Here is a 26,479-nt window from a genome sequence, read left to right as displayed (position 1 = left end):
CTGGTGCATACCAGGTCCCTTACAGCTGTAAATTGTCCTACTTTGGCCAAACAGGCAGGACAGCGAATATCAGGATTTCAGAACACAAAGACTACATCCGGTTTCACCAGTACAGTCACTCTGGGCTTGCAGACCATGCCATAAATACCCGCCATAGAATTCGTTGGAAGAAAACTAAAATAATACACCGCAGCAAGTTCAAGTACGAAAGATCATTCATGGAATCATCAGCACTCTAAAAAACATTCGAAACCTCAACAAATTTGGGTGCATGAGACTGCCCCAAATTTAGGAGACTTACATCTTGAGAACTTCAGCCCAATGGCCAAGACAACCTAATTGGCCCACTAGGGGGCACCATTAGGACTTTAGGAACAATATTAGTTTCTTGCCTTCTTCCTCATTTGCTTTTGTTAGTGCCTGCTTGCACATACCATATTTGTATGTTCCTGAAGATGGCAATGTGACGTTGCTGAAATATTGAAGGTATTCATTAAAGTTTCCTTTAATTAATATCCGTTTTATGCGTTGTAAATTCCTTAAATTAATTACCAGTTATACTCCATCATTTTTATCTTTATATATATATATATATATATTGTCATTAATTTGCAAGTCCTTCCACCATTTAACCACCCTCCATGCAAAGAAACTACTCCTCACCCTTTTGCTCACAGCTTCCTTTCGCACCTTCCAGGGATAAACCCTTGTTCTCGCACCTTCCCCCTGTTCAACCAAGTAAAAGAACTTCCCAGTGAGAACCCTGTAAGTACCTCTCAACAGTTTAAAAGTCTCAATCATATCACCTCTCCATCTTCTATCTACCAATCTCTGCAGTCCACATTCTCTCAGCTTGTCTTCATAACTAACATTGTACAGTCCTGATGCCATCTGTCCTATCCACCTCTGTATCCTTCCTACAGTTAATTTATTGCTTTCAAATTCTGGAGACCAAATTTGAGAACAATAGTCCAAGTGTGGTGTGATCTGGGCCTTATACAGTGGAATGACAACTCTCTTATCTCTGCAGGTCAGTGTCCTTCTCAGTATTGCAGTAATCCTCTGGGTTACCTTCACCATGTTTGCAATTTGTTCCCTGAATTTCAGGTTTCTCAATCATCAACCTCCCCAGATTCATGTCTCGCCTACAGTTCCTCTAGCAAGTATGCATCCTCCCATCGATGTATCCCAAACTTTAAGATTTTACATTTAGCTGAATTAAACTGATGACATTCCTATTAATTTTCCCATCTGTTCAGTTTATTCAAATCCTCTTGCAGGGCAACCACTATCACTAATAAACCTTCCCAGCTTCACATAATCTGTAAATGACTGAGTATATCCCTGCAGTCCATTGACAATATCATTGATATAAAGGTTAAACAATACAGGTTCCAGTACGGAGCTCTGTGGGAACCCACTTGTGACCTTCTGTCTCTTTCATATTGCCCCCTGCCCCCCATACACAACTCTTTTAGCACTTATCCAAGTTATTTCTTATAACTCTTAAGCATCAGCAATATAATTACATTTCAAGTTGCTGATGATTTTCTTTTACCAGCTGATGTACTTTCAGTCCTCCAAGATCTCCTTACTGACATATTTCACACAGTTAGAGTTGTGGGGGGGGAATATAGAATGGTTTACTCGATCTTCCTTTAATTTCAACCATAATTTCAATTGTTAAATACAGCTAACATCAGAGAGTAGCTTATGAAAGAGTAGAAGTTAAGAGAATGCTGGTGACAAGTTGTGCACCACACTGCTCTATACTCAAATTGCTGTTATTTAAAGTGTACATTAATGATTAAATGATTAAGTGATTTTCTTGTAGAAAGACTTATATGTTTGCTTCACATGATTATTAAATAACTTAAGGAATTCACAACGTATACTGGAATATAAATTAAAATAAACTGTAACATATACTTCCTATATTTCGGCAATATCACGTTACCATCTTCATGGGAACATAAGACTAAGACACGTGCACGCAGGCACTAAAACAGCAAATGAGGTCGAAGAGAGAGAACTACTGTTTTTCCTAAAGTCCTAATGGTGCCCCCCCCCCCAGTGGGCTATATTGGGTATTCTTGGCCATTGGACTGAAGTTCTCATGATGTACGTCTCCCAAAATTCAAGGCAGTCTCATGCATCCAAATTTGTTGAGGTTTGGCACATGTTTTTTTTGGCTGAGACTGATTCTATGAATAGTCTTTCAAATTTAAACTTGCTGCGGTGTATTACTGTGGCTTTCTTCCGACGTATTCTGTGGTGAGTATCCAGAGCATGGTCTGCAAGCATAGAGTGGCTGTACTGGTGAAACTGGATGTAGTCTTTGTGTTATGAAATTCTGATATTCGCTGTCCTGCCTGTTTGGCCAAAGTAGGACAGCTTACAGCTGCAAAGGACCTGGTATACGCTAGGTAGGTCTAGGGGAAGTGGATTCTCTACAGATGTAGGGAATGGTGATGGATTTAGAGTAATCTTTATTATGAAGGGGGAGGAGGTTTGTGGTTTATTGGTTTTAATATTTTTTGGGGGTTGTAGCCATTGGCTGAGAAAGTGTTAAGGATGTGATTTAGTTCAGTGGTTAGGATATTGTCATTCGAACAGATTAGTTTAACCCTGTTATATAGTGTCTTAATAACTCCATATTGTTGTGAGGGGAGGGGATGGGATTGTTGGTGAATGTACCTGCCTGTAGTGGGTTTTCTATAAACTGAGAAAACCAAAGTTCAATCAGGCTGGCAGGTGTCTAGGAAAGGGAGGCTGTTATTTCCTCTTTTTCCAGGGCGAACTTAATTCTGATTTAAGTTTTCTCTCTTCGACCTCATTTGCTGTTTTAGTGCCTGCATGCACGTGTCTTAGACTTATATTCCCATGAAGATGGCAGTGACGTTGCCAAAATATAGGAACTATATATTAAAGTTTTGTTTTAATTTATATTCCAGTATACATTGTGAATTCCTTAAGTTATTTAATAATCATGGAAGTGATTTAAAAGGAAATATTTGTTTTCTCATGGTGCAAAATTGGATTGAGTAATATTAATCAAGATGATGTAGAGATCCTACAGAATGATTTAAATAGGTTAATACACTGCTGAAAACAATTATTGGATATTTTAGTTTCTATTGGATAATTATAAATTTCTGCAAATAATTATAACTATTGGGTACTTTATACATGAATAAATATTTCTTACTTATGGATAGGGAGTAATTGATGAGATATTGTTTAAATAATTAATATTCATTACAAATTTAACAAATTATACATTTTAGCATGAAATAATTTTAACAAGAATAACAACAAGAATAGCCAAAAACGCTTTTGTTAATTTTTAATAGGATGTTAGGTCTCCATTAACAGCCAAAACAGCAGTATATCTTCATTGCATGGACCTGATGTGATGATCAAACAGTTCTTGTGGGATAATTCCCCACTTTTCTGTGAGAGCAATTTCGAGCTCTCTTGAAGCAATCATTTCGACAAGTCTTAACACGATTTTGTACACAGTTGCATGTTCTACACTGTTTAATATTAAGAATATTTTTAAATAAATGTGTTACATTTGTAAATTATTTTTATAACTATAATTTACAATGAAAACCAAAATATCCCCTAATTGTTTTGAGCAGTGTAGTACGAGCGGTGAATAATGAGTGCCAGTGAATGTGGAAAAGTGTAAGATTATTATTATTATTACATGACAAATTGTAAGCTGGACTAAACTGGATTCCAGGAAATTGAGTAAGCTAGAGATAGGATTTGAAGTTCAGAGGGAATTATTATTATGTGACACCTCCGAGGAGACCAAAGACTCGTCGAGGAATGCTGCAAACATAACCAAAGAACACACTAGCAAGCAGAGATAAGCCATTCTCCTTTATAAGCTTTGATATGATCACATTTGGATTGCTGTGAAAAGTTATGGACATCTGAGTTTCGCAGTGATTGGGAAGTGGTGGAGAGGATCTAGAGGAAAGGGTTGTCAGTGTGCAGATTTTTGAACATGTAACCGTGACTCTTTAACGTTTAATCTACGTGTATGACAAGCAAAGGCCACAAGCAATTTTCAGTTTAGTTTGCCTGCACATTGCGAGTAAGGCACACATACTGCAAGGTATCGACAGTTATTCATTGCAGTGGTGGCAAGTATAAAATAGTTAAAACAGGAACAAAATAATATCTGCATGTTTGATGCATAGAGTAGCTTAATGGAGATGTATATAAATTTGAAAATATTGCATTTGGACTTCTCTAAATTTTTGCTTCAATGTATTTCTGCGAGCAAATATTTTTAGACATGAACTATATTAAAAATAAATGAACTGTCTGAAGAATGCAAGTCTCTCAGCACAGTAGCTAGAGCTTTTGCCACCTGGGGTGGTCCCTGGATTTTCCGCCCCTCTCAATACACACCAAAAATACTACAAAAAGTCAAACACCACGTATAGGGAAATAAATTAAAACACTATGTTTATTTTTGAAGTAAAACTTCAAAAATAAACTTTAATTCAACAATCTAAAATGTTATTTTTCTTTGCTTTTCTGTTAGCAAAATCATCGATGACATTGGCCAAGTCTATTTCATAGTAATGTAGGTCATTCTTTATCAATTTTAATTTAGAAAACTCCTCTCACAGCACACTTACAGCAATTGTGAGGAAAATTCGCAGTAGTATTACAATATTTGGAAATGAGTTCTCGTGACTGTATTTTAGAATTAACTGCAAAAGTTCAAAGTGCCACCCAGGGTGGACTGCCCCTCCCTAGCTATGCCTCTGTCTCAACATGTTTAAAAAATAAAATTATGACATTCTCATTTATATCAAAAATCACATTAATTCATACCTAGGTGGATGTTTGTTACATTTTTCAGTATTAATAAATAATATTTCATTATATATATATATATATATAAAGTCAAACACCACGTATAGGGAAATAAATAAAAACACTATGTTTATGTTTGAAGTAAAACCTTAATTCAGTAATCTAAAAATGTTATTTTTCTTTGCTTTTCTGTTAGCAAAATCATCGATGACATTGGCCAAGTATATTTCAAAGTAATGTAGGTCATTCTTTATCAATTTTAATTTAGAAAATTCCACTCACAGCGCAACACTTACAGCAATTGTGAGGAAAATTCACAGTAGTATTACAATATTTGGAAATGAGTTCTCGAGACTGTGTTTTAGAATTAACTGCAAAAGTTCAAAGTGCCGCCCAGGGCAGACTGCCTGTCCGTAGCTACGCCTTTGTCTCAACATGTTTAAAGAATAAAATTATGGCATTCTCATTTATATCAAAAATCGCATTAATTCATACCTAGGTGGATGTTTGTTACATTTTTCAGTATTAATGAATAATATATTTTTCAGTATTAATAAATAATATATATATATATATATGTTAAAGATACCAAGCTATTTTAAACCTGGTTTTACTCCATTTCCCAAGTAAGCAAACAGACAAACAGGTCAAGTTTGCGCCTGCAAGTGTTGCAAGTCTAGCTGATCCTACAGGCAGTGCACAACCAAGGCAACTCATGGTAAAAGTAGAATAAGCTCTGGTCACTAATCTTAATATTTACCCTTAATGCAAAGCACATCTTCTGGAGGAGATGTATGATGCTATGTATTAAAGGCAAGGGGCCACTATCCAGACCGGTTTTGACCTTTATTGAGGTCTCATCAGTGGGAGCCAGGCTAGAAATACCAAGATTTTAGTAATACAGAGCTCATAAGTATTTTACCAGAACAAGTTACCATAAGGTGTTTTAACCTTATTAAATAAAAATCTCAGGAGGAGATATAAATGCAAAAGTTCTACCCAGACCGGTTTCGACCTTTATTGAGGTCTACTTTTACCATGAGTTGCCTTCGTCGTGCACTACCCGTAGGATCGGCTAGACTTGCAACACTTGCAGGCGCAAACTTGACTTGTTTGTCTGTTTGCTTACTTGGGAAATGGAGTAAAACCAGGTTTAAAATAGCTTGGTATCTTTAACATTTATTATACCCAAGGTAAAATACTTTCTACATATATATTTATCTCAATGACTTCAACAGGCCTTTATGGCCCACAACCCTCCAAGCATGCTTGGATTTCATAACCGAAATATGAGGATAGAATGGTCACCCCTATGCCTCGAAGTATTCCTGGCTGTATCCCTGTGTGCTCACGGGGCTGGTTTGCCTGCTTTCGGGATGAAAAATGCCAGATAAACTGGTGGAAAAAACCCTGCTGTCCACGTCCAAGACCAGCTAACTTGTCTATGGCTGAGGAAGATCCTGCAGCTCCTCATGTCGGCGACGGGAATCGAACCTAGGACACTCTTCCCCAGTCATACGGTTGCGAAGCGCAAAGCCACTAGGCTAACCATGCAGACTACACACACACACACACACAGTATTTTTTTATTTATTTTATTTTTTAAAAGGAAATTAAAAAAATTATAATTTTTTTCCTTCCCATACTATTCTATTTCTTAAAATACTATTCTATTGCTATAAAGACTTTATTGCTCATTTTACAACATTTTAAGTTCTGTCCCTTCAAAGTACTTCCCTCTACTGGCGATACACCTATTCTCAATGTTACTTACATTGTTGGAATTCTTCCTGGAACTCACTTTCTGTGATGGCACTCAGTTCTCTTATTGCATTTTTCTGATTCTCCTCTATGGTTGGGAAACGACATCATTTCAAAGTGGTTTTAAGTTTGAGAAACAGGAAAAAGTCTCTTGGTACTAAGCCCGGAGAATAGGGTGGATGGGGCACAACAGATGTCATGCAGCCAGCACATTGTTGTGGTGCAACATCCAAGTCTAGTTTTCCCTCAATTCAGGCCTCTTCCTGCACACAGCATCCCTCAAACATGCCAGAACTTCCTGGTATAACTCTTTGTTTACCGTCTGACCATGGGGTACAAATTCATAATGGACAATGCCTTTCCAATCAAAAAACAACCAATATCTCCTTGATCTTTGACTGACTCATCCATCGATCTTAAACCACTATGTTCAGCTCATACAGTCCTCCCCATATGCTCAATTAAGCTGTTGAAATGTCTCTGTAAAGGTTTTACGAAGTTTGCAGCAAAATTTCAGACACACACGTTATTCTTCAAACTCTTTCATTGTGACTTTGTCACTAACCTGACAAACAGCTTGTCCCATTCAGCTAATGCCATAGCAGAATGGGACAAATGGCAGTTTGTTGTCAAAATCTGCCATTAGGTATATTCAGTAGCCGCAGCGTGCTCTCTGTGCTGGTTTGCATGCTATTTAAAAAGTTCGGTCTTTTTTTGAACAGTTGTTATTATTATTATCATTATCCCAAGACTCCATGTAGTCAAAGACTCATCTAGGAAGTCCTTTTGTCATACAGACAGCTCATCATATTGTGCCTTAAACACATTCAAATTCTCTGCAAACACCATGCTCTCGGGCAATTCATTCCAGTTATTCGCAACTCTCCATGCAAAAACCTGCTTCTCACTCCCTTGCTCACACCTTAGTTATAAGTTGTGAGCAAGGGAGTGAGGCTTCCAGGGATAACCTCTTGTTCTCCTGCAATCTCTGACCATTTTGTGAAAAACTTCTTTAACGTTAATCCTATAGCGACACCTTACTAACTTGTATATCTCTATCATATCACCCCTCTTTCTCCTATCCACTACACTCTGCAAATTGCATTGTCTCAACCTTTCTTCATATTCGACATTTCAGAAATCAGACATTATTTTGGTTAATCACCTATGGACCCTGTCCAACATCTCTTCATCCTTTTGAAAATCAGGTGACCAAATCTGGTTCTGGTAAGACAAGTAGTCCCTATGTGGTTTAATCAGAGCACTATGCAATGGAACTAGAATCTCCTTATATCTACAAGTCACCGTCCTCTGCATCATTCCCAGAATTCGCTGTGTTGTCCTCACAATTTTGGCACTGTGTCTTCTAAATTTTAGATCGTTATCCACCATAATTCCAATGTCTCTTATTTCCACCACCTTCAACAATATATCACCACCAAGTGTATTCTACATCCCATCTTTGTTTCCCAAATTTTAAAACCTTACATTTTGCAGCACTGAACTTGCATCCCCATTCCTCTGCCTATTTACCCAATCTGTTCAAGTTTTCTTGTAAGGCCACACTATCTTCTCTATTCCTCATAATTCATCCCAGCTTTGCATCATCTGCAAAAAATTGAACATCCCCATCAAAATCTTCGCCAATATCATTAACATACAGGCTAAACAGCAATTGCCCTGAAACAGACCCCTTGATTCACACTACTAGTGACTTTCCTCTTCTGATATTGCTCCCCCATATGTGACTTTTTGACAACTGTCAGATCCAATCTCCAATCTTGCACTAGTCTGATATCTAACCCAACCTGCTCTAGTTTGACTATCAATTTATGTTGTGGTAACCTATTAAAAGACTTTGCAAAGTCCAAGTATACTATTGTGTATCCATATCCCACATCCATTACTGCTGTTACCTGTAATAAGTAAGTAGACTAAAAACATGAACTCCCTTTAGCAAATCCATGCTGTCCATCAAAAATATCACCTTTGTTGTCAATCCAATTCTGGATCCTGATTCTCCCCAGACTTTCCGACATTTTAACCACGCCACATGACACACAGATTGGCCTATCATTTGATGCTTGAATTCTGTCACATGCTTTATGAAGTAGTACAGTCTTGTCTTCCTTCCACTCCTTTGAAACTTGACCCAGTGTAAGACTCATATTAAACAAATATGTCAACGCCCTGGCACATTCCTTCAAAATATGCTATGATATATCATGAAGTCCCACAGCATTATTAATGTGAAGTTTGCTTAATTCCTCATATACCTGTTCTTCACTCAGTCAGTGTCGTCTGCTCATCACCCACTGCTCTGAAACTCTCCATTATGTCACATTCACAAGGATGAATAACCTTTATGAACTGCTCATTAAATATCTCAGCTATATTCTCCGCATCAGTTGTGCTTGTACCATTTTCTCCAATCAATGCCACCCTACCATAATCGTTCCTTATATTTGCTTGATACATATTGAAAGCCCTCCCTGAGATATTTTTCTTGCCTTCATTAGCTCATACTGAACTTTTGTTACTCTTACCAACTTGGGTCACCCTCCTTGCCTGTTCTTTGTATTCCTCGTGGAATTTATTATTACCACTCCACTTATGTTGCCTCGATAATGCCTTATTTCTCTGTGTTGCATGCTTAATTTCTTCATTCATCCATTTCACACCTACCTTATTTAACCTTCTGACCTATGGAATACTTTTAGACATTGGTTCTACTAGATAGTTCTTGAATCTCACCCAAGCAGCATTGATCTCCTAGCCAGCCAGCTCCTCATTCCATGCTGCACCTACAGGCGGACCTCCTGAGCATCTCATATTCACTGGCCTTTGTAGTTCCACATATACCCTTTTCTCATGGAAGTCCTCACATGTTTGCAACACCTCACATGTTTGCACAAAAGGAGATTTTTCACTTTATTTATAATAGCATCCTCTGATCAAATCTAAAACCCTCAATCCTCACATGCTCTATGTTACATATTGCCTGAGGTTGTTTTCCATCAAAAACTCACTCATTTTCTTCACTTTCAGTTGCTATCTTGTCATGACATTCGATTATTGCTCTAATTAAAATCACCTATAATGATCACCCTTTTCCTATTTGCTTATACATTTCCTGGTCGCTACTCTCCACATTGCCAGGTCTCTAGCAACATCCAACAATGTATTTCATTCTTTTCAAGTCTATCTCGCACCCTACTGTCTTAAAACCATTACTGCTATTTCCTCCTTGCATATTTACTTTGTATGGACATAACTCCACCTCCTTTTTTACCAGTTCTATCTTCACAAAATACATACATCCTTCCATCTCTATTCATCAGGATGTTATTCTCGTTCAACCATATCTGTTATTCCAACAGTTTTTGGGTGAACATACTCAATCAGTGCAACTATTTAATTTCCCTTGTTTCTGACATTTCTAGCATTCTATTGCATTTTATATTCCAGATTATTTTTATATATTTTATATTTATAAGTTATTTTATAACTTATAATATAACTTATAAATAAAGAATATAAATATAATATAATATTCCGTTCTCTTTTCCATTATTGCATGTAAATTTTCATCTTGTGGATCAGAGGTTTTGAGCAATTTCTTTTTGGGCACAGTCATTGTTCTCGTTCACCTTGAAGTCTGCTTTCTGCAATTTTATATCCCATCTCGCCTGAAAATTATTCTTATTATTATTGTTATTATTAGTAGTAGTATTATGGGCGACTCCAAGGAGTCCTTAGACTCATCGAGGAAGGCCCTGAACATCATGTCCATCACAATTATTCGACATTCACACAGTATCTATCATACTTTGTCTTGAACTCATTCACTGTCATAGCACCCACAACAGACTCTGCAGCTTATTCCACTCATTCACCACTCTAAAAGTAAAAAACCTAGCTCTAACACCCTTACTAACCACACTCTTGCCCAGCTTCCATGGATGTCCCCTAGTCCTCCCACCACCAGTCCTGTTCTCAAAAATATCCTCTGAATTAATCCTATGGAAACCCTTCAGCAATTTGAATGTCTCAATCATATCTCCCCTTTTCCACCTATCAACCAATTTTTGCAACTCACAAATATTCAACCTGTTCTCATAAGGTTCATTCCATATACCTGCTATCATCTTGGTCACTCGCCTCTGGATCCTCTCAAATCAAGAAGAAACCTAGGTGACCAAATCTTGGCACAGTAGTTGAGATGGGATCTTATCAAGGCTCAATACAGAGGAACAATAACTTGTTTGCCTCTGCTTGTTAAAGTATTTTTCAGCAAACAAGTGATTTGATGAGCTGATTTAGCCACTTTTGCGATGTGTCCCCTAAACTTCAACTCCCTATCCACCAACATTCCCAAGTCCCTGGCCTCATCAATCTCCTGGAGTACAGTTCCACTAATGTGATATACATATTTTCACCCCAAAATGCATAACCTTACATTTTGAAACATTAAATTGACATCCATTCTCCTTAGCCCAGACCTCTAATCTATCCAAATCATCCTGCAAAATTTTGACATCTTCTGCATTCACTATTGCCCTACCCAACTTTCCATCATCAGTGAACAAATGAACCTTTCCTCTCAGATCCTTCCCTATATCGTTAATGAACAAATTAAACAGCAGTGGTCCAAGAACAGAACCCTGGGGCACACCACTAGTCATAGGCCGTCTTTTGGACTCTACTCCTGAGTAAACTACTCTCTGATATCTCTCCATCAACCACCCTCCTATCCATCTCACCAACCCCATATCCATTCCCATATATTGCAGTTTACGGATTAGAATTCCATGTGGTATCCTGTCAAAGGCCTTGGCCAGGTCCACCAGTATCAAAATCCATTACCCTTATCTAGTTCAGCCGTCACCTGAGCAAGTTACTGAGGCATGATCAACCCTTCACAAAACCATGCTGTCCCCCATACAGTATCTCATTTTCATCAATCCGTTCCTGTATTTTTCCCTTGACTACTTTCTCCAAGACCTTGACAACAACTGATATGCTGATCGGTCGGTAATTTGCAACAGTAATCTTGGATCCTCCTTTATGCAGTGGAACTATTTTTAAATCTTTCCACCCCTTTGGGACTAAACCAGACCCGAGACTCAGATTAAACAATATGGTCACGGGCACTGATAATTCTTTAGCCGCTTCACGTAAGACCCGTGCTGGTATACCATCCAATCCCACAGATGTATTCACTTTAAGGTTCTGTAATAGACTATTCACATCCACTTCATTCACCATGATTCCCATATAATCTGGTTCCTTCATTCCTTCAATGTCACCACCTGGATGATATACTCTTGCAAAGTGCTCACTCAGTAATTCCACTATATTGACTGATTCAGTGACCTTCCTACCATCGGCATTCCTTAAAATCATTCTGCCATGTGCAGTTTTTCTTTTACTTGCAGCATATTGAAAGAACTGTTTGGGATTCTCTTTAGCTTGCATGGCTAATTTCCTTTCATAATCTGCTTTTGCTTTTCTGACCACATTCGTTACCCTTCTAGCCTACGCTTTATACCGTTCGTGTGCCTGCAGGTCACCTTCCTCCTTAAATTCCCTCCACAGTTGTTTCTTTTTTTGCGACTCAAGCTTAATAGTGTTATTCATCCATTTAACCCCTACTTGATTTACTATTCGGACTCTAGGTATACAGTCAGCCATAACCTCCTGCAAATGCTCCTTGATCACTTCCCATGCACTGTCCACATCCAGCCCTTGCAGTTTTACATGCCATGTCACTGAACCAAGCAATCTCCTAAGCTTGTCATACTTGCCAGAATGGTATTTTCACATGTACCCTGTCTTAATCGAAAATTTCACACAATTAGCCACCTCTCAGGTCAAGACCTTATGCTCACTCTCACCAATAGGTGGCAACATGGTCATATTCATTACAGTCAAATTCTCAGATGCTATTACTAGGGTCAAGCACTCTCAAACCGCTAGTATTTTCCATTACATGCTGTCTTAGATAGTTATCCCTTAATAACTGAATAAAATCCAGTTCCTTCCTCACATGTGTCCTCTCCTTCTTCCAATCAATGTTACCATAGTTGAAAATCCCCCGTAATAATTACCCTCCTTCCACCCATTTCATCAATTTGCTTATGCATACTATCTCCACCATCTATTTCATCACCTGGTCTATAGCAGCACCCAACTGTATATTTTGTTCTGCTAGTCTCAATCTCTCACTGAATAGCCTCAAATGAGCTCTTTTCACTATCTGGCTATACAACTTCTATTCTCCTTGGCTGCAGTTCATCAGCTATCATCAATAACACTCCTCTCCCCATTTTATTCTCTCTGTCCCTCCTGATCACACTATACCCTACACATTCTACCCCACTAACTATATCATCTTCTGTTAGCCATGTTTCTCTAATGCCAATAACCTGTGGCCAGGAAGAACCGACCAAGGCCAAAAATTCTTCCTTCTTGTTCCTATTACTCCTGGCATTAGTATACATGAAATGCAGAGGTCCAATTGTCCCACTCCTATCTCGATGTGTTATACTAACTATCCCATTCTGATTTCTTGTCCATTGTACTGGCTCCGGCACATTATATGCATTCTCACACTCAATTGCCTCACTGATGTCTGCATATTCACTCCCCCCCCCTCCTTAATAGTTCTAGTTTCTCTGATTTTGCACATCCACTTTCACTTCATTCAGCAACACTTTTTCCAGTCTTCGCACACCAAATACATTCAAATGCAAGCCATCCATCTTGTACAAATCCTTTTGCCCATCAAACTCACTCCACACGACCACAAACTGTATACCACACCGTCTACATAACCTGCGCATTTGCGATTATGGCTCTCTTTCTAAACTCTTTTCTGTCATACTGCAGCAGCAGGCTCACTATCCTAACTCTGTCACTCTTTTCTTTCGCTACCTCTAATAATTCTTTCAAGTCCTCTCTCATATCAAATTTATCTCCTTTCAAATCATTCATTCCCGCCACGACTATCATTTCTTTCACCCTCTGCTTTTGTGCTCTAATACTCTCACTTACATCCTTAATTTTTGCACCCGAAGATGTTAACCTTTCCATTGGTTCTGCTTTCAAGAATTAAATTTTGGACCTTCATTGGAAACATGGATAAGAACATGTAAATTCACTACCCTGATGATGTCTGCTAGTCAAGTAAAGAAAAAGCAGTTAATTTTATTTGGGTTGAATGTCCACTGCTGGTTAAGCAATTTCCAGATTCCATAGTTGGTGCTGTGCTAAAGAAAATCGCTAACAGTCTAAGATACAAACAGGTAATTCCAAAATATTAATATTCTATATTCCTTGAAACTGATTACTTCATTTTGACCCAAGATACTGGATGAGTACTTCAGCTGCAGCCCACTATTGCTATATAAAAGCACTGCATATAGAAATTAACTAAACAGCAGCACTAATGGTGCACATAATGTAGACAATGATCTTCCAATTGCATAACTAGTGGAGCTTATGCAAAAGCAGCTGTAATAAGGCAAGAATTGAATTGATCTAGTTTATTCAGGTGTATCGGGGCCAATGTAACAGTTAATGGTGTAGGTGCTGCTCACCATAATCAGGACCAAACATGTCTCAGTGAATTACATGATTAGCAAGCAGTTGAAACCAGTTTTCTCTTCTAAGAATCTAAATAACTAAAAATTGATTTATGGCATTGCATTTCAGTCAGTAGGAGTTCCACAATGTTTAATGGTGTTGTACCATGGTTATTTCAATAAAAGTTCATCTTGTCCAGTCTGCAGCTACTCACTAACTAATTTACTTGCTGCAGGAGAGTGTCCAAATGTATTTGTCAAATCCTGCTTGATTGCATCTGCAGATGCTGCATACAAACATTATTCAAGGAAATGTTTGAGCATATGAAAGTCAATTTTGGAACACATAAGCAATTTTCCTGGTGAAGATGTTAGGACTGTAATGACATTTGTTTCATCCTTGGCAGAAGAATTCATATATCAACGGCAATGTGAAAAAACTGGCAGGTGGAAGAATCTGAATACAGATCAAAGGCTGGCAGTTTGAGCCAAGTTAGTTGGCTATTGCACAATAGGAAGAGATCGGGACCTCACCACGTTCCTATCCTACAGTCGACCATGGAGAAACGGAAATATCTTACAAGCTATACTTTGGAAGTTGGAACCTCTGCAACATCCCACGCTGTAAATTGTTACAGGAAAGAAGACACTGAAACTATGAGTAAAACAAGCGCTCCAAATGCACTCCATGACGATGTCAACTTAAATCTGAAAGGAAGGTCAGTATCTGATATTTCTTTTTGAAAACAAGAAACAGAGTCTTGAAAATTGGAACTTGGAACGTGAGAACATTATATAAACTACGGAATTTTGACATCTTTATAGAAAATGAAAAGATGTAAAGTTGATGTGATGGAAATTAGTGAAACAAGATGGCTTAACACAAGAAAACTAGAAAAAGATGGCTTTACATTTGTATATTCTGGTGGAGAGAAGTATGAATATGGAGTGGGTTTCATGATTAAGAAAGGCATCTTTAAGTCTGTCATGGGGCTATGGCCCATAAATGAAAGAATGATACTTATTAAATTTGCCACAAAGCTTTTTAACATCATAATTATCCAGGTTGACACCCCTATGATGACTCACAATGATGAAGAAATAGAAGATTTTTATAATAACGTACAAAAATCTATAGAATATTATTATTATTGTTATCCTAAGACACCCCATGGAGTCACAGACTCATCTAGGAAGTTCCTTTTGTCATACACACACAACTCATCATATTGTACCTTAAACACACTCAAATTCTCTGCAGACACCACACTCTCAGGCAAGGCATTCCAATCATTCACAACTCTTCATGCAAAAAATTTGCTTCCTCTTTCCCCTACTCGCAATCTTCTTATACAGCTTCCAGGAATATCCTTTGGTTCTCCCCTGATCTCTCACAGTTTGCTGTAAAACCTCTCCAACATTGATCCTATAACTACCCCTTACTAACTTATAGGTATCTATCATATCCATCCCTCTTTCTCCTATCCACTGGACTCTGTAAATTGCAGTTTCCCAACCTTTCCTCATATCTGACATGAGATACTCATAGTGATGGATGACTTGAATGCAAAGGTTGGATTAAGGGAAGAAAATCCATTTGTTTGGAAAATTTGGACTCGGTGAAAGATTGATAAAATTGGTCGTCATCTGAACCAAGGGCCAGACGACAACCAAGAATAGTCGAAACGGACCGAACCTCGTCAACCCCCTTCCCCCCTCTAAAAATTAGTTGCTGTTTTAAACCCCTTTCACCCTTTCCCACCCTATATAAATATAAAAAAATGCTCCGCCCATCCCTTATAATATATATGTATATATATATTATTAAAAAAAACCAGGGTTTTTTTCCATTTCTATTTTAATTCTCCCACATTGCCTAATTCCCCCCCCCACACACACACACACAGTAGTTTGGACATCGCTGAAAGAAGAATAGCCACAGCACCCAGAAAAAGGTTTGTGCAAATTTCTCTTCCTTTATGCTACATATATTTATTGGTAAATATACATCTACAATACCCTAAGAATCCGTTAGTAAAAAGCCAATGACATTTAAACAGGGGCACTCCTAAACAGAAGCAGGTAAAATAGCTGTAAATGTAATAATTGATTAATAGGTTTAACAAGCCATGTTACAAAATTACTATTGAGAATAATCCTAGAAAAAATAAAAGGAACTTTGTCAATAGAAATAGAATCAAATGCTTTGGTGTAATCAATAAAATAAAGATAGATGCTTTTCTGGTTAACCAATCTTCTTTCACATAATGTTTTCAAATTGAAAATTCCTTCTCTTGTACCTTTGTCTTTTTGAAAACCTGACTGAGTGTCTATATCTTTATTTTATTGATTACACCAAAGCATTTGATTCAGTAGGTCACAAAAAATTAATACATATCCTACAGAATAATGAGTTAAAAGGAAAATATTCTATGTATAATTAGAAAATATATACTGGAATCAAATGGCCTGAATAAGAAACAAAAATGCATATTCTGACTTCTTTGAAATCAAAAAAGGAGCAAGATAAGGGTGTGTCTTATCACCCTTACTGTATATATATATTGAGAAAGTTTTTAAAGATATTGCTGAATTGAAGGGTGTAAAAGTAGGGGGTAGGAACTTCAACAACTTCAGGTATGAGATGACATGGTCCTTATAACTGAATCTGAAGATGATCTTCAAAACTTAGTCAGAAATTTACAACAGAAGCTTAAACATGGGATTAATTATTAACCTGAAGAAAACAAAGTGCATGATTATATCGAAAGAACCAATAAATAAGAAACTAAATATAACTGTTACCAAAAGATAATGAAAATTGAACAGATTCCATCTTTTATACATCTGGGACAAATGTTTACAAACAGAGGAAATTCCATTAAAGAATAAAAAGAAGAATAGAGATAGCAAGAAAAGCCTTTATTGATATGAAAACTGTTCAAACATCCAGAGATATTGACATAGACACAAGAAAAAGATTAATAAAATGCTATATCTGGTCAAGCCTTCTCTACAACAGTGAAACTTGGACTCTAAATAAAGAAGCAGAGATAAGATAGCAAAAATGAAAAGAACATTAATAAAAATCATTAAAGAACGAAAACCTAAATATTTTGGACATCCAACTAGACAAGAAGGCATTCAGAATTTAATATTAGAAGGGGAACTGGATGACAAAGAGGGAGAGGTAGGGCCAGGAGAATGTGGTTTGAAGACATTAAGGACTGGACTGGCTTAAATTACCATAAATGTTATAGAGCAGAGCAAAAGAAAGAAAAAAGTTGCATGACATGGTTGCCAACCTCCTTCTAGGGGATGACATGAAGATATTATAATTTCTATTCTATTATATTATATTGTTTTCTCTCTCAAATACCTGCTGATATCCATCATGACATGTTTCTTCTCCTTATCTAAATCATTAATTTATACTACCATCACTAACTCCTCCTTGTTTACTCTTCATATCCAAACTGAAGCACCTGATCTGAGTCCAGGGGTGGCTCGTGCGTAGGCACTGCGGAACTGCAGCACTCCCAATTTTTTTCGATATATAAATATATTTATTAATTTATTTATATTTGCTTGTAATATTTAATTTTATCATCAACAATCCTATACAATATCTTATACAAAATAATATCAAAAAACAAAATACAAAAAAAGAGAATTTTATACAAAATTCTCTTATTTTGTATAAAAAATAATAAAAATCCATCTTGTAGCACTTAGGAGGGCGAAGGATGCCAGCAGCACTGTATTTACCACAGTGTCATATTGCTACGTGTGCAAGCATATGCACGTCATAGTGAGATGCAAGCTATTAGCGTGATGCGGTACTGTCCTTTGGGCAGTTCCACTGTTGTTTATATCAGTTTGCGCCAGTAGTAGAGTGTTTGTAGCCCTTATCGTGTTTACTCCATCTCTTTAAATATTTGGACATTACAATTAAGGATAATTTTATCGATAATAAATAATATTTTTTCATGTTTAATTTATTTTTAAATTTTTACCTTAATTTTGATATTTTATCCAAACACTTAAACACTGTACTTTCAGTGTGTATGCATATTTTGAAAGTTGCAGCAACCCCACAATTTCAAGCCATGAGCTGCCACTGTCTGAGTCCCTCCTGTAAAACAAACAGTAAGAATAGTACTACTAAAATTAGTACTAGATAGATTCATAGTAGAATTTTCACCAAGTGGCAGGGTGGTAGTGAGAGAACAAATGGTCATTCCTAGGAGTTGTATAAAGATGTGAATAGCTAGTTGGAGTATTTTTAATGAAAAAAAAATAAGGGTTTTTACTGAGTCACTTTCATCATGAAGGAGATGTTTCACATAATAAGTGTGATTTCAGGACAATCACATAATAAATATGATTGTCCTGTACCATTTATATCAAGTATGACTGGTATTGTGATGGTTGAAGTAAATCTTGTAGAATGAATCTTTTCATTCCATGATGACTTGAGAATAATTGTAATAATAATTATAATTGAATTACAAATAGAATATTTCTAATAATTTTAGGTTGGACAATTCGGAGCAAATTTGAGTGGAGGACAGAAACAGCGGCTAAGTTTGGCAAGGGCTGTGTATGCAAATAAAGATGTATATCTGCTTGATGATCCACTCTCTGCTGTTGATAACCATGTAGGCAGGCATATATTTCAGCACTGTATTAAAGGATTTCTGAAAGAAAAAACTATTCTCTTAGTTTCTCATCAATTTCAGGTAAAATTATAAAAACTGATTATCCTATTACAAGTAACCCTCGTATAACGTGATACTTATACAACGCAGTCTACAAATTGTAGTAACGCTTTATTTTTTCATGTTTTTCACCATGCAACTTGAAAATCTGATTTTATTTCGTTAAATTTGCATCTGCCCGTATTGCGCATATAGTTATAAGTAGCGAATTTATATTAGGAGAAATACCCTTTAGTATGCATGTACGTCAATTGTTTACTGTATAAAGTGTTTATTGTTGAAAATTGTCTTCGTTTTCTGCCAGAAAGCGCATTAAAATCATAAGTGTGTTAATCTCAAGCTGAGCACTTTATTTTCCGGTGAGTTACGTATATAATTAATATATAATGCTTTTTTTATTTTAAAAAAATATTTTTATAGTAACGGCCACAAACTGCAACAAAAACGAAAAACCAACATTGAAAAGAAAATTTATTTCTCTCTAAGAAAAAATTAAAATCTTGGATCAGTTGAAAAATGGAGAAAAACCAAGAGCTGTTGCAAGGACTTTGAATTTAAACGAATCAACAATTCTAACAAAAAAAATGAACACAAAATCCGAGAAAGTGTTTATTGCTGCTGGGTCAATGGTAAGTGCAAAGCACGTTGCTCGTGTACGCGATATTCTAATGGGAAAAATGGAGAAATCTCTAATGTTATGGATAGAAGATTGCTCTTGAAAGAAAATTCCTTTGGATGAAAATCTTATTAAACAAAAAGCTCTCACGGTTTATAAACATTTATGATGCAGACCAGGTGTTCAATGCGGATGAATCCGGGTTATACGGGAAAAAAATGCAAAAACGCACCTATATTTCAAAAAATGAAAGATCAGCTCCTGGATTCAAAGTTTCTAAAGGTAGAATTACTCTACTGTTTTGTAGTAATGCATCGGGTGATTACATGACAAAACCAGTGTTTATTAACCGATCCTCAAATCCTCGTGCTATGAAAGATTAAAATGTGCACTTTATTTTATTTTGCCTAAAATATTGTATGCATTATGTGCAATGAAGTTTATGTACAATTTGTAATTTTTATAATTTTATACTATGCATTTGTTTCATAATTTATATATTTTCATAACGTACATGCATTTCCTGAATTAAATAAAAATATATTTTTATTGGATATGTCATAGTTTTTTTTTTTAAATTATATAAACAACAATTTCAGAACACATAACCCTAGTTTTTCAATGTGATCTGAGTCTCGCATAATGCAATTTATATAACGCGCCATTTCTATGGAACCTAACATCCGCGCTATATGAGGGTTACCTGTATTTATTTTTAATTATACTATAGGTTGGTTAACATCTTATCTGCTTATGAGAAAGATTAGAAATTTACTGCATATATTGAATAGGGGAGTCAGTTCAGAAAGTAAAGATGGCTGGAGGACTAAAGGGATACTGCAGTTTCTATATATACTGATGCCAGAAGCATCAGGAACAAGTGGGAGGAGTTTTTGGCATTGGTGAGTGCAATCTCACCAAAAGTTATAGGCATTAGTGAGACTTGGCTAACAGCAGATGATGTAGTTACAGGGATTGAATGTGAAGGGTTTAGTATTTTCAGGGAGATAGAGAAGATAGACTGGGGGGAGGGGGAGTACTGCTGATGATAGCAGATGAATTGCAGCCAAAAAGAATATGAGATAGGCAGGAGGGTGGTTGTTCATTTCAAGCAATCTGGTGTGAGATTAAGGCTAATAAGACAAAATAGGCAGTTGGTTGTTGCTATAGGCCAGGGAGTTCCACAGATGATCTAGAAGTCATGCCAAATTAGAACAATGAATGCAGGTCATGTGATTATTCTGGGCGACTTCAACTATGGAGATAGAGACTAGAAGAAAGAAAGATCATGTGGCAGGAAGGAAATAGAATTTATATACTTGATAAGAGATAATTAAGGCAGCATGTGATTGAGGGAACTAGGGATGGGAGAGTATTGGACTTGGTCATATGATCAGAAGAGCTATCCATAACCAAGGTGACAACATGGCCTCCAATTGGTGAAAGTAACCATGCCGTTGTGACTTAGGAGATTGTAAAACATGAGGAATATTCTATCAAGAAGTGGTATTTGTGGAACTACAAGGCAGGTGATTAAGACATTCTTAGGATAAAGCTTAAATCTGTATGATGGCATTAAACACTACAGGATAAGAATGTTAATAGTGCATGGTATATAGTGAAGGATCATCTAGAGGAAGCAGTATTAAATTGTATACCTAATGTAAGGAGGGTTAATTGACTAAGAGTTAGATGGATAAGTAATATCATTAAGCACAAGCTGCAGAAGAAGAAAATGCTGTGGAGGTTATATAACCAGAAAAGTGACCAGCAAACTCATGAACAGTGCAAGGCTCTGGCAAGGAAGGCAAAATCAGATTATGAGAAGAATCCAGCCAAGCAGGCCAAAGAGAATTTTTTCATTATGTGGCAAGTAAGAGAAGAATGCCTATGGAAGTTTAACTTTAATGAGTGAGGATGGTCACTAGAAGACAGAAGCAGATAAAATAGTTGAGTTACTGAGTGACCACTTTGCAAGCATATATCTTTCTAGTGAGGTTACTGCTTTAATCTACATGACACACTAATTTTGAAACAGAGGTATATGAATTGGAGGTTCTTAGGCTATTGCAGAATCTCAATGTAAATACATCTGTGGGAATAGATGGAATATCAGCTAGGGTTTTGTGGGAATGTGCAAGGGAACTGGCAATGCCTTTGACTAAGCTGATTAATTTAAGTCTCTGCTCTGATAGAATTCCAAGGGAGTGGAAAGAGGGCAAACTTATTCCACTGCATAAGGGAGGTTCTAAGACTACAGTATCAAATTATAGACCAATCAGTATCTCAGGCATGGTGGTAAAAGTACTAGAAAAAAGTGATAAAAAAGAGAATTCAAGAATGGGTAGATAAAAATATGATACTGTATGAGGGTCAACATGACTTTGTGAAGGGTTGGTCATGCCTTAGTAATTTACAAACCTTTTATAATAGAGTAATAGCTGAGTTGGATAAAGGAAATGGCTATATGATGATTTTGCTGGATTTTACAAAGGCATTTCACAGAATACCACATTGAACTCTGTTATGCAAATTAGAACAAATGGGGATGGATGTTATACTCGTTAAGTGGATAAGAGGATGGCTGCTGGACAGATATCATAAAGTGATATATGGTGGGGCAGAATTGAGGCAAAAACAGGTGATTAGTTGTGTGCTACAAGGTTAAGTGCTGGGTCCATCGCTATTTAGTTTGTACATAATTGATATAGGAAATAACTTGGGAAATGTTCCGTTGTTTGCTGATGATTCGAAATTAGGTAAAGTAATAGTTAATCAAGGTGATGTGGAGAGTTTGCTGGATGATTTAAATAGGCTGTCAGTATGGGCAAAAGTTAATGGGTGTCAGTTTAATGTTGAGAAATGCAAAGTTATGCATTTTGGGATAAATAGATTACAAGCTGTGCATTGCACTGATAGCATTGTACTCCCGGAAATAGATGAAGCTAGAGATTTAGGGGTTGTGGTAGGTATAGAGTTGAAGTTTAGAGGACATATTGCTAAGGTTGCTAAGGAAGCCCATAAGATTGCTTGGCTATTGAAGACACATTAACAAGTAGAGATAAGGGAGTTGTAATTCCTCTTTATCAGGCCTTGATACACCTATATCTGGACTGTCTCAAGTCTGATCCCCTGGGTTTCTTGGGGATGAAGTGGTGGAGAGGATTCAGAAGCAAGTGACCAAGATGGTGATTGGCCTGTGGAATGTTTCCTATGAGGATATATTGAATGTGTGTGGATTGCAGAAATTGGTTGATAGGAGAAAAAGAGGGGATATGATAGACATATTTAAGTTACTTAAAGGATTTTAAAGATTGATGCAGGGAAATGTTTCAGCACTTGGCTAGAGGGACCAGAACAAGGACTCATTCCTGGAAGTTGAATAAAGATGTGCTTAGTAGGAGTGTGAGGACTAGATTTTTTGCTTGGAGGGTTCTGAATGAATGTTATGGGTTGCCAGACTCAGTTGTGAGTGATTTCTCTGTTATTAGGTTCAAGGAGAGGTATGATAGATTGTGTGGATAGATTGGTTCTCCTGCAATGAGTCTTCGGACTCCATGTAGGTGCCCATATAATAATAGTAATATTTCAAGGCACTACATTTCTGATTTTCAGGAAATAGATTTTTTTTTTAAATAACACTTATTTTAAGTAAGTGTTACTTTAGAGCATTTCTTTTATTCAATTTTTGAATATAGTTTGAGAATGTTTCATTTATTTTAACAGGTTTTAATTTATCACACAAGATTAATAAAAAAAAGTTAAATGCTGGATGAAAAATCTCATGTTTTTCATCCTACATATGAGCAAATCTGCACTGAGAAGACAAGAAATTTACAGAAAAAGAAAAAAAAAACCACTTTTAATGATAATGATGGAATTGATGGTAGTAGTGTTGCTGTGTATAGTTGGTGAATTAAATAATAGCGGAAGCAGTGGGATGAGTGCAGCAGAGTAGAATAGAGTGCCCTGCCATAAGGAATCCTTGGACTCCTTGGAGGTGTTACGTAATAATAATAATAATACTATTATTATTAGGTCAGATTTTTCAGGTTTATTGTTGTCGTATTGTAGTTGTTTTTCAACTGAATGGCCTGTTTGTTCAAATGTGAACAAAGGCACTCACATTTACCTGGTTCTGTTCAGCTTTCATGAATGGTAACAAGGAGGAGATTTTGTTGATAGGGAAGAATGTTGGAACTAAACTGCATTTTTTTTAATATATTTTTTTAAGATTGGTTTCTGCAGATGAATTAGGCTCTGGGCATTTCAATGTTGCTTTTGGCAATACACTGCAGTTGATGTGTTTGTCAACTGGCCATACACAGAAACATCTCTACCAACTTTCTTATCCAAAATCAACAGCCTATACCTATTCACCACCTTCATCATGGAAAAAGGAAAGGCTGGAAGACGTTCTAGAGTTTAGTGAGAATCTTGATCCATAATTGGATTGACAAAAATGGTATTTTCTTTGATGAACAGCATTGATATGCCACAGGACGGTAATTTTTAAGTAATCTGCTTTCTTATTACAATAAGGCATCAGGTGCATTGGACACACAGTAGTATACTTAGATTTAACCAAGGCTTTTGATAGATTGCCATATGAAAAATTAATAGTTAAGCAAGAATGTATGGGATTGGATATTAGATTAGTGTACTGTATTGGGTATTTGCTCCCAGACATGTATCGGCAAGTTGTTTATGGGGGAACAATATCCAGAAAGAGGGAAGTCACTGGTGGTGTGCCTCAAAGGGTCTGTTTTAGGGCCATTGCTTTTTAATCTGTATATTAATGATATTGGGTTAAGTTTGAATGGGAATTTTCATTTGTTTGCACATGATGCAAACCTGGTAAGAACTATAAGGAGTGGAGAAGATTGTGTTTGACAAGTGGACTTGAATAGACTTAGTGAATGATCACAACATTGGGGGATCACCATTTCATTGTTGCAAAATGTCAGGTTTTAAAATTTGGAAAATAAAGATGGGATGTAGGGTATACATTCAATAGAGTTATATTGGAGGGGGGGGGGGCAGAAGATATAAGAGATTTGGGGTTGATGGCAGATAGGAGTCTAAAATTTTGAGGCTAGCACAACAAATTCTGGCAGCGATGTGGAGGACGCTGACTAGGAGAAGTAAGGAGATTTTGGATCCACTGTGTAAGGTCTTGATTAGGCCATATACGGATTACTGTGCACAGATTTTGTCACCTGATTTTTCAAAGAATGGGGTTATTGCAAAGGCTCCAGTGGTAATTGATTAAAGTAGTTTCTGGAATGTTTGGCATGAAGAAAGGTCGAAAGATACAGTTTACAGAATCAAGTGATTAGGAGAAGGAGGAGCAGGTGATATGACAGAAATGTATAAGTTTGTAAGTTCTTATCAAATTAATGTTGAATAGGTTTTCATAGAATATTTGTAGAGGAGGGAACAAGAGGTCATCCCTAAAAGCTGTATAAAGAGAGAGGAGGGTTTTTTGCATGAACAGGTGGTTCATGCAAAGGTGATTGGAATGCATTACCTGAGAGCGTGGTGTCTGCAGAGCTGATGAGTCTTTGACTCCATGAAGATCTGGGGACAGTAGTAATAATAAATTTGGCTTTGTCATATACTACTTACTGTTTGTCTGCTACTATCCTTTTATATATCACATGTTTCATATTCATTCTCATTTTTTCCAGTTTATACAGCATATAGTCTGCCCACATTTGAGAGGACCATAGCAGCTCACAGTGGGAAGAAAAGTCAGTTCATGTTGAAGGGGAGAAAGGAATAAGGTGATGTATGTATTCATCACCAGCATGTGAAATCACGTGCTTTATACGCAAAATTTTCCAACTGTTGTACAAGAAAAATAGTTACCATTTTAAAAACTAGAATGTTCATTCATAAAAGAAAAGCTAATATTCCAATGTCTAATAATAAACAAACTCATCCCACAAGACAGATTGATTATCCTATTATTGGAATGGATTCTACTTCTTAATAAACAAACTCATCCCACAAGACAGATTGATTATCCTATTATTGGAATGGATTCTACTTCTTCTGCCATGCACAGTAGTGTCGAGGGGTCTCACACTGTGGTCGAACTATAGTTCTGTTCTGTCTCCTATCAAAGTCCATAAATATAAAGACCTTTGCAAAGGCTATAAATAGCATGGCATAGCCATTTCCCTTATCTATCGCAACTGTCATTTTATTGTAGAACATGAATAAATTGCTAAGACATAACCTCTGCTTTCCAGAATTGTTGATTCTACAGGGTATCCTATTCTCATCTGCCATTTCTGAATTTTTTTCCTAAACAAGCTTTTCCAATACTATAATCCCTATTTCTGAGATACGTTATGTCTGTAATTTGCTGCCTCTGTCTTAGTGGCTTCTCTGTGTAACAGGACTATCTTATTCTCTTTTCACTTTCTTGAGATCTCTTGCTAGTATTGAGACAAATTATGCAGATTAGCTATCAGCACCGCAATTTATTTTGTATTTTCTTGTAACACATCAGCTGATATTCCATGACCATCTTCATATTGAGAATTTTTTTAAACATCCGAAACACTTCCATTTCATCCATCTGCCTTTATATTGGAATGTCTCATATCATTCTTTGCATTAATTTAAACTATGATATAGCCTAGCAAAGTGATCATTCAGTAATTCAACTATTTCTTGTGCTTCTCTCCATTCCTGATTTCATTAAAATTATCCTTTCAGAATCATTCTTCTTTATTCCTTGTATAGTGAAAGAGAAGTTTGAGATTATTACCTTTGACTGTGTAGCTAATTTCTTTCTCTAATCAGATTTTACCCATCTAGTTATGTCTTTTGTCTTTGCTTCATAACTGCTCATGATCTTGGTGATTGTGTTTCTTCTTATATTCTTGCCATAGCATTTTTTTTGTGAACTCTTAGCTGATTTATTCTCTTGACTGGATACA

At 36.6% G+C, this 26,479-nt stretch overlaps 1 protein-coding gene across 4 annotated transcripts in view; it reads left to right on the top strand.

Annotated features, from left to right (window-relative positions):
* The window catches only part of LOC150102874 (ATP-binding cassette sub-family C member 5-like), a 1,133,802-nt gene that overhangs the window by 579,583 nt on the left and 527,740 nt on the right, over positions 1 to 26,479 (top strand). For all 4 annotated transcript variants that reach the window (XM_090397917.1, XM_090397915.1, XM_090397916.1 and 1 more), the window contains one exon: positions 18,728 to 18,931. In XM_090397917.1, the coding sequence (XP_090254043.1) occupies positions 18,728 to 18,931 (204 nt within the window). The remainder of the gene's footprint in view (positions 1 to 18,727; positions 18,932 to 26,479) is intronic.

This window comes from Typopeltis vanoorti, chromosome 9, assembly GCF_054136105.1.
Source record: "Typopeltis vanoorti isolate ZY-2024b chromosome 9, IOZ_Tvanoo_1.0, whole genome shotgun sequence".
Taxonomy (NCBI): Eukaryota; Metazoa; Arthropoda; class Arachnida; order Uropygi; family Thelyphonidae; genus Typopeltis; species Typopeltis vanoorti.
The sequence above is the reverse complement of the archived record's forward strand: the minus strand, read 5'-3'. Positions and strand labels throughout refer to the sequence as shown.